At 38.5% G+C, this 9,561-nt stretch overlaps 1 protein-coding gene across 4 annotated transcripts in view; it reads left to right on the top strand.

Annotated features, from left to right (window-relative positions):
• The window catches only part of iws1 (interacts with SUPT6H, CTD assembly factor 1), a 16,016-nt gene extending 6,480 nt beyond the window's left edge, over positions 1-9,536 (top strand). Inside the window, exons 9-17 of one of the 4 annotated variants that reach the window (XM_081371564.1) lie at positions 216-298; positions 427-556; positions 1,354-1,471; positions 1,641-1,752; positions 2,400-2,456; positions 6,446-6,502; positions 6,770-6,881; positions 7,145-7,294; positions 9,182-9,536. In XM_081371564.1, the coding sequence (XP_081227690.1) occupies positions 216-298; positions 427-556; positions 1,354-1,471; positions 1,641-1,752; positions 2,400-2,456; positions 6,446-6,502; positions 6,770-6,881; positions 7,145-7,270 (795 nt within the window). In that variant the 3' untranslated portion in view covers positions 7,271-7,294; positions 9,182-9,536. The remainder of the gene's footprint in view (positions 1-215; positions 299-426; positions 557-1,353; positions 1,472-1,640; positions 1,753-2,399; positions 2,457-6,445; positions 6,503-6,769; positions 6,882-7,144; positions 7,295-9,181) is intronic. The other 3 variants (XM_081371567.1, XM_081371565.1, XM_081371566.1) reach the window with 3 other exon arrangements.
• The last annotated feature ends 25 nt before the right edge of the window (positions 9,537-9,561 follow it).

Below are 9,561 nucleotides of genomic sequence, written 5' to 3'. Positions count from 1 at the left end.
GGACATTTTAATTCTGAAGTGAACAAATCCTTTAATGTCAGAGAGTATAAGTGACATACTGTTGATTTATCATAGAAAATGATCATAACTCATCCCTCAGTGGGACAGGAATCATGTTTACAGTACCCCACTGACTGTGTGTGTGTGTGTGTGTGTGTGTGTGTGTGTGTGTGTGTGTGTGTGTGTGTGTGTGTGTGTGTGTGTGTGTGTTTCAGGAGGACCGGACTCTAAACAGTTCTAAGAAACCAGCTCTGAAGAAGCTCATGCTGCTCCCCACAGTGGTGATGCATCTAAAGAAGTGAGTGTTTCCTCGTCTAGTTGAAGGATCAGCATGTGTGTGTTTATTAGCTGTACTTTCAGGGCAAAAGCAAACTCTGTTTCGAGTCTGTAGAAGTGTGATTTCAATGTGTGTGTGTGTGTGCGCAGGCAGGACCTGAAGGAGACGTTCATAGACAGCGGTGTGATGGCTGCCATAAAGGAGTGGATCAGTCCTCTCCCGGATCGGAGTCTCCCAGCACTCAAGATCCGAGAGGAACTCCTCAAGATCCTGCAAGAAGTGAGTCTGCCACATTAATCTAATCAAATTTGGCTGAGAAATTAACCATAAAATATCATTTAAAGTCATTATTGGGGTAAATGAGAAAAAGCATTAAATAGGCGTCACAAAAAGTAGCTTTAGAATTTTTTTTTTTTTTTTTTTTTTTGATTCTACAGAATTCATTACACGTACACTTTTAGGCTTCAATGGCAGAATTTTTATTTTTGGGCGAACAATGCCTTTAAGGGTTTTTTTTATTAGTAGGGAAATATGAAAAAAATAAATATGAAATGATACTCTAATTAAGAAACTAAAACGTAACTTAAATGTCTAAATGAGTAAGTCGTTGAATGATTCATTCATGCGATTCGTTCAAACGGCTGATTCATTCAGGAATGCAGTAAATGGCTCTCTTTATGAACGAGTCATTGAATCATTGGTTCACTCGATTGATTCGCTCAAAACAAGGATTCATTCAGAAAAGACGCACAACAGTTCTGCTCTGGCTTCATAGATAATACTGTTGGCAAAATTGAGCAAAAACAGACAATTATGTTGTATCTAAAATATTAACTTCTTATTTATTGAATATTCTCACATTTGCACTCGTGCTATTCAGGACAAAAACTGCACTTGTGTGAAATTGCGCTCGTTGCTCGTGTGATATTGCTTAACTATATCATATGATATATATATATATATGAGACAAAAATTTTGCATGATGAATAAAAATATATATTTACATGTTAATATTATTTATTTAAATGCTGATATTGCAATAAACTCAATTTATTTATTTGTTTGTGTGTCCCCAGTTGCCCAGCGTGAGTCAGGAGACACTGAAGCTCAGTGGGATCGGCCGAGCCGTCATGTACCTCTACAAACACCCCAAAGAGTCCCGGCCCAACAAAGACCTCGCGCTCAAACTCATCAGTACGAGCTCTCTTACACTGCAGCGTCTCTATATGTGTGTGTGTGTGTGTGATGGTTAGGTTTAGGGTTAGTGTAAGGAGACAGAATATACAGTTTGTACAGTATAAAATCATTACGTCTATGGAGAGTCTCCACAAATATAGTAAACCAGATGTGTGTGTGTGCACAGATGAGTGGTCGCGGCCCATCTTCGGCTTAACGTCGAACTATAAGGGAATGACGAGAGAAGAGAGACAGCAGAGAGACCTGGACCAGCAGATCGCCCCGCGCCGCAGACTCAGGTAACACTCGTCACTGCATCACCGCCTGCGCTTACACACTGACAAATGACCCGTTAGTGATCGGACTGACGCTCAGTCGGACTGAACAGCCTTCGTGTAAACGCCTTAATCCATCCGATTGAGCTCAATCCCAATGAAATTTCGATCCAATTGAGAGCGGTGGTTTATTCCGTTTCTAATCCGATCGAGAGAACATGTGAACACTTGAAAACCGAAACTGAAAGGATGTAGAAACAGCGTAATGACGTGAGGAGCGAGCTGTTCTTCCTGTTGAGTAAAGTGTCTTATAAATGAGTGTCCCGTCATCCTATAATTCTCCTTTCCCTGCGTCTTCATATGGATAAATATTAAGTCTGCTGTGAACATGTGATCATTAACACTGTTAAAACGAATAAAGAAGCAATGTAGGAGAATAGTTATTATGCACAAACAGCGGGAAACTCTGTATATTCATTCAGTGAGCGCATGTCAAACTATCCCGATTTGAAGCTTGTGACATATAAACACACTCATCAACCCGATCACGTGATTAGCGTTCATGTAAACACTACGTTCAGATTCATCAATCAGAATGAATTCAGAATTCATAAGTTGTGTGTGTTGTCTGTCCTTCATCTGTCACTCCTTCCTCTCCCTGTGTGTGTAAGTGAGCCTCAGACGTCTGAGAGGCCGGAGGAGCCCAACGTCTTTGCCCCTGCGCTCAGGTTCAGTGTGTGTGTGTGTGTGTGTGTGTGTGTGTGTGTGTGAGAGAGAGAGAGAGAGAGAGCATGACCCTGTCTCAAGTTCAGGAATGTTTCTAAAATTGATGTAGGTGTGGGGGCGATATGGCAGAAATATCATATCACGGTTTGCCCCTGCGCTCATGTTTACTGTGTGTGTGTGTGTGTGTGTGTGAGAGAGAGCATGACCCTGTCTCAAGTTCAGGAATGTTTCTAACACTGATGGGGGGTGGGTGATATGGCAAAAACATCATCTCACAATTTTTTTCAGGAAAATCACGATTTTATCTCGATTCTTTTTCTTGTTGGTTTTACTATTTTGCAAGTGACTGAGCATTACAGCCAAACTAATGTCCCTATTTTAAAAACAAAGCCTTACAAGGAAACAAAATATAAGATATAAAAGAGTGGCAGATATTTAGGCCAAAATGGCAAAGATAAAAACCTTTGTCATTATTTTCTTTGGTATTAAAAGATAAGAACATTATCTTTAAGATACACATTACACACACACAAATTAATATACAAATGAAATAAACAGTGCTTTATGTTTTCAGTTACAGTAGGTGTATTTAACAGTAGCATTCAAGAAAGAAATGAATTGAAATATAAAATGAAACACTACATAAACTTCACTGTATAAATTATACATTAACTCTTATTAATGCTACTGTTAAAGTTCTCAGTCAGTGAGTGATTTCCTCTGTGATTTGTTGTTTTATTAACATTAAAGGGATAGTTCCTCCAAAAAATGGCATCATTTACTCTCTCAAGTTGTTTTAAACCCGAATAAGTTTCTTTCTTCTGTTGGAAATAATAGTTATTTGGAAGAACGTGGGTAACCGAACAGTTGCTGGTCCCCAGTGACCTCCATAGCATGTATTTCCTATAGAAGTCAATGGGGACAAGATATCTTCTTTTGTGTTCAGCACAAGAAAGAAACGAATGGAACAGCATTAGTGAGTAAATGATGACAGAATGTTCATTTTTGGGTGAACTATCCCTTTAAGGACAAGCGACAGCATGTTTACTATTAGGCCACTGTCCCTTTAAGACCAGCACGCATATAATGTACACACACACGATTTTCTCTCAAATGTTTGCTTTCACTTTAGAGCAGAGCCCGACCGATATGGATTTTTGGGCGCCGATGCCGATACCGATAAAAAAAAGCCAGATACCGATATATCGGCCGATATTATTTGTGTGTGTATTATAATACAGTAGCAATATTATTTATGTGTATTATAGTACAGTAAGTTTGGACACACTTTCCAATTGGTGTGTACAAACTTTTGATGGGTACTGTATATGAAATACACAGTATAAACAAAATAAATATATAAACATTTTGCAATGATAACTCAAATGTGGTGGTTAAAGACTTGTGTGACAAAGATATGTAATGGAGGCAGGGTGAATGATAGAATGAGAATTTGAGCTGTAACCAAACTAGTTTGCATTGCATTTTATATTATATTATATTATATTCTAAATACTCTTATATTTTTAATCTTATTTTCTCTAATATCTACCAGTGGAGGAAGAACTCAGATCTTTTTAGTAAAGTAAAATTAATAATATCAAAATGAAAACGTTTATAATTACATATGTACAGTAGTTTTATACTATTTTAAATAAGTAGTAAGCAAAATGTACTAAACGTGAAACTAGGCTACAGGGCTGGACCCGAATATTCATTCGGTGGGTTGGTATTCGATTTGAAAATTTGACATTCGAATATTTGTTGTTGTTTTTTTTCACATCTGGGATCCCCCGCGAAACGGTTCTCATTCGCGCTTGAATAAGGCCGGCGACCCACTAACTGCGTGGCATGGCCGTTTTTATTTCGGCTCCCATGTTAACAGGTTGGAGTTTGCACACTGTCTGCGTGAGACACGCGTCTCTCAGGCGCGGCTCGAGCCACACGGAAAACGCGTGCATGCCAGAAATAGAACCGACGCACAAGTCTTCTCTGGCAAGAGCGCAGAACAGCGGAGTTTGTATGGACGGAGTGCATGTCTGAGCTTGTGTTTTGGATTAAGCTGTGTTGCTTTGACATTGTGGAAAATGGAATAATAGAAACAAAATGTATTAGCCTTTTTACCCGTTATTTTCAATCTAAATTAATCTCGTTTTTTAAATTAACTTAATTTTGTTTTTCTTTATTTAAATTTCGTTTTTCTTTATTTAAATTTCGTTTAATTTCTTTATTTAAATTTCGTTTAATTTCTTTATTTAAATTTCGTTTAATTTCTTTATTTATATTTCGTTTAATTACTTTATTTAAATTTCGTTTAATTTCTTTATTTAAATTTCGTTTTTCTTTATTTAAATCTACCCTTTACTGTGTCAGTAATTTTGTTAGTCAGAAAAATATTAGACTACCTTAAAAGTATTGCTTAATTTAACAGACCTGTGTGTGTGCGTTTTACATCACTAACAGTGTCCGTTCTCGGACGAGTTCTCTGCCCGCGTGAGGTGAGCCGCTTCCCGCTCGCGCTGTTCTGTAGTTTACTAAAAGTGTATTAATTCTGAACGTGTCGCGTCTCCATCTGGCTACTTTTAATGCAAAATGGCCCTATATAAAGTGTTATAATTACATAAATTATTGGAATCTTGCTTGATGTTGTAACGTAGCAGAATGAGCTTTAACACTGTGTCTACACCGGACGCGCTGTTATTTTTTTGCCACTTTTGCCAGTTCTTTGTAACAGCTTTTAGGTGCTTTATTGGCAGCGCCATCCTTACATAAATCACTGCACGCTGCATTTTTTAAAATATTAATTTATCGCCCGTTATAAATGCCGATACCGATAGTTAGGAAAATGCCTAATATCGGCCCGCCGATATATCGGTCGGGCTCTACTTTAGATATAACCAACTTTATGTAAACCATGTATGTATATATTTTACATTATTAGCTCAATAAGACTCAAGAGATATCTTAGTCCAGTAAGCAGGCGCTGTTCGGGTGTTTCGCTCAGGAAAGCGCATGTCAGCGCATCCGCACGCGAATCACATGTTTGACCGCAAGGCTTTAAAGCACATGCAAATAATGAACTTTTGTGAGCTGCAGTGTGTGTGGCTCCAGCGTCGCTATCGTGACGTGCTCATGCCTGATCGTCACGCTGTCGAGAATAGGGAATGGAGACGCATGTGATTCTCAGATTAAGTGCACAGTTTAACCATCATAGAGCGAAAGTGTTTTAGGACCTGTCAGTGTGAACAGTTGAGAGATTTAAAGCCTGTCGAGTGCAAGAAGATGCGAAAGAACTCGATTCGTTACTCTCTCGCTATTTTCTATTCCGAATTCTGTTCTGTTTCTCGTCTATTTGTGCTTGAACGAACACATACATGCAAAATTATCTCATAATGTCCGTCTCAGCAAGTGTCCGTATCAGTGACGTATGACTTACGTGAACGTAAACAGATGTGTATCAGTATATTGGATCTGTGCATTCGCTCTTAAAGTAACGGCAGCCTAATATTCCTGCTGCTGTCTGTCATTAAAGTTAAACAAGCAACATACAAATATATTAGATGCAGAGGTTAAATGGACTTGGATCAGGCTGTTCTGTCGGTTCTTGATTGATTCTATTCCTTCAGATTTGTTGAATCGGAAACTCTCAGATTCTATTAGTTTTTAGTTTGATCATATTCTACTCTGTTTGATCGGACTTTGAACGTTCTGTCATCACGTTCTGTTCTGACCTTCACTCCATTTTCACTCCCTCTCATCTTGAGCTCTTCAAACACTGAAGGCATGTGAGTCTCTGCATTTCATTGTGCTGATGTCGTGTGTGTGTGTGTGTGTGTGTGTGTGTGTGTGTGTACTGAGGCGAATGTGATCAAACTGGGCCGAACCCAAACGCTGCACACGCATCCGACTCAAACACTGACCGCATGTTTGCCTGAGCGTATCCCATGATGCATCTGTTCTCCGTCTCAGTGTGTGTGTTTCTCCTCCACAGTTCTGGTGGACAGACTCCTCGCAGAGATCTGGAGAAGGTGTTAACAGGAGAGGAGAAGTACGGCTCTACACTTCCTCTTACTTCTCTCTTTATAATATATTATACAAATGATATAATACATGTTATTTTTTATTATTGTTAATAAACCTCTCTCTCTCTCTCTCTCTCTCTCTCTCTCTCTCTCTCTCTCTCTCTCTCTCTCTCTCTCTCTCTCTCTCTCTCTCTCTCTCTCTCTCTCTCTCTCTCTCTCTCTCTCTCTCTCTCTCTCTCTCTCTCTCTCTCTCTCTCTCTCTCTCTCTCTCTCTCTCTCTCTCTCTCTCTCAGGGCGTTAAGGCCGGGTGACCCAGGGTTTTGTGCGAGGGCTCGTGTGCCGATGCCGTCCAATAAGGACTACGTGGTTCGGCCCAAATGGAACGTGGATGGGGACTCAAACCGAGTAAGTGGGCGGGGCATTTGTGTGGGGGCGGGGCTTAAGCACAGAGGAATGATTGACAGGTGTCTCTTGCTCAAATCAAGAGTGAGAGGAGTCTGCACAGGATGGAGAGACGTTTCTTTATCTGACTTAAGATAATAATGATCTGTAGAGATAATGATAATGATAAATAATGATCTATAGAGTTTGCCAATTTCAATTCCTCAAGTACCCGCCCTTTAATCTGATTGGCGGAGGAGGTTTTTTGACTGTTATGTGATTGGTAGACGAGCTTTAGGAAAGGCCTCAGCCTGATGGAGAAGCACAAACGGCGTTTTGCGGAGGAGAGGAAGCAGCGGCGCCCACAGGGTGCTGTGAAAATCAGCATTGAGGGGAACCGAATGCCCCTGTAGTTCCTGGTCCCGCCTGAGGGGGCAGTAAGTGTCTGCATGGCTCTGCATGCTGCACTGGAGACAGTGTAGTGAAGGAGAGACCCCAACTAACACCAGGGGCCCTATCATATACCAAGCGTCAGGCGCGACCCAAGTGTGTTTCGCTAGTTTCAGCCCGACGCAGTTATCATTTTTCCTGTCGTTAATCTAGCAAAAGTGGATTCGGACATCCTAAACATTTTAGACCATGCACTTAGATCGTTAAAATAGGGCCCCTTAAACCAGTCCTCAAACAGGTGCAGTGTGTGATGTTTAGCGGCATCTAGTGGTGAGGTTGTGAACTGCACCCAACAGAAGTTACGGTGGCTGACAGGAAGTGATGTCGTCGTCTGAGACAGCAGAGAGTAGCCAGTTCAGCAATGAGCTTTCTTTACAAAGATAAATTCAGAAATTAGGTTTACTTGATTATTCAGTAAAACGATATGTTATTGTGAATATTATTGTGACTTGTTCATCATTGTGTCAGTGTTTTATTGGCTGACTTTAGCTTTAGCTTCTATACACGAAGAACAACACAGTGACGAAACGCGTGTGTCCGTTCAGGGCCACTGTAGAAACGTGTGTGTAAGGAGACCCGCGGTGTGTGTAGAGAGAAATGCTCATTCTAAGGTGATAAAAACATAAGTAAGGTCTTTATACACCACTGAAAACATAGTTATGTATATGATATTGCAATTTCTGTCAACAGATCCTCCTAAATATTACACAATGCACCTTTACTGAAAGTTACTGAAACTAATTCCACCATTCTTGGTTTTGGAAGTTTCTTACCATAAATGGGGCGAAGTAACCGTCACCAGAGCACTGGTGTGTGTGTGTGTGTGTGTGTGTGTGTGAGAAAGTAACACTAAACCTCAGCACTTCAAGTGTGTGTTCATTATCAGCTCTGGTTGATTCTCACAGGAACTGGCTTGTTTTTTATTGTAGAGGCAAATGCACATTTTTAATTGACTTGATCTTTCTTTTAGTGTTTGTAAGTCAAGCGACTTTGCTTTTAGTAATTTCCCGTTTATTTTATTTAAAATAAAATGATTGACTTTTGCTTTTAAAAGTTTCCTTTTTTTTAAATATATTTTTATTTGGCTTGTTTTTGCTTGTGATAGTTTCCTTTTTAAAATTTTATTATTAATAATAATGTCCTATAAAAAAAAAATAGAATAAAGATTTTTAATTTGCTTGTAATAGTTTCCTATTTACTTTTTTTGATGATTAAATTTTTTTATTATATTATTAATTGTCTTGTATTTGCTTGTAATAGTTTCCTATATTTTTGTTAATTTAAAAAAATAAATAATTTTTTGTTAATTTTTTGCTTGTAATAGTGTACTTAATTTTCATTAATTAAAAAAAATAAGATATTTGTGGGGTTTTTTGTAATTTTCCTATTTTTTGTTTATTTATAAAATATTGATATTTGTAATTTGTCTTTTTTTTTAATTGAAAAAATATGAAGATTTTTTTTTTTGCTTATTTATTTTTTCATTTAAAAAATATAATTTTAATTGCCTTGTTTTTGCATGTATTAGTTTGCTATTTATTCATTATTTGTTCATTTAAAATAATATATTTTTAATTGTTTCCCCCCTTGTAATAGTTTCCTGTTTTTTTTTTGTTTTTTTTATTAAAAAGAATAATATATTTTTAAGTTTTTTGTAATTGTTTTCTATTAATGTACTTTTGTTGTTTCTTGCTTGTAATAGTTTCCTTTTCTATGTAATTTAAAAAATAATTGTTTTTTTATAATAGTTTCCTATTTATTTTTTGTTAATTTAAAAAAAGATTGTTACTTTACACAGGCTTGTTTTTACTTGCACTAGTTTTCCTCCTCATATTTGTGAATGCAGTGTTCATGACTCTCTCTCTGTCGCTCAGGGTCCGATGAAGAAGGGCATGTCACGAGTAGATAAACAGCTGCGCCGCTTCGCAGACATCAAGCGACTGACGAAGACGGGACACGCGGTGAAGATCAGCGTAGAGGGAAACCGCATGCCCCTCTGACCCCCCACACGCCCCCCTCTCTCTTTCTGTTGTGTTTTTCTGTCAAATGTTGCCGGTTCTTCAGAGCGTCAGATCTCGTGAAGCCGCGTGTCTGTGCTGTAGCTATGCCTGAGTTTGCGTAGCTGCGCGTTTAAAATGTATTCAGAGCCCAGAGAGATGAACTGGGAACATTATGCGTTTGGTTCTGATGTATCTTTCATAATAAAGAGTTTCCATGTTCTACATTTTACTCATGCACTCCCTGCTCTTTTCTT

This window comes from Scardinius erythrophthalmus, assembly GCF_964197995.2.
Source record: "Scardinius erythrophthalmus genome assembly, chromosome: 7".
NCBI lineage: Eukaryota > Metazoa > Chordata > Actinopteri > Cypriniformes > Leuciscidae > Scardinius > Scardinius erythrophthalmus.
Note: the sequence above shows the minus strand (reverse complement) of the source record. Positions and strands in the feature narration are given on the sequence as shown.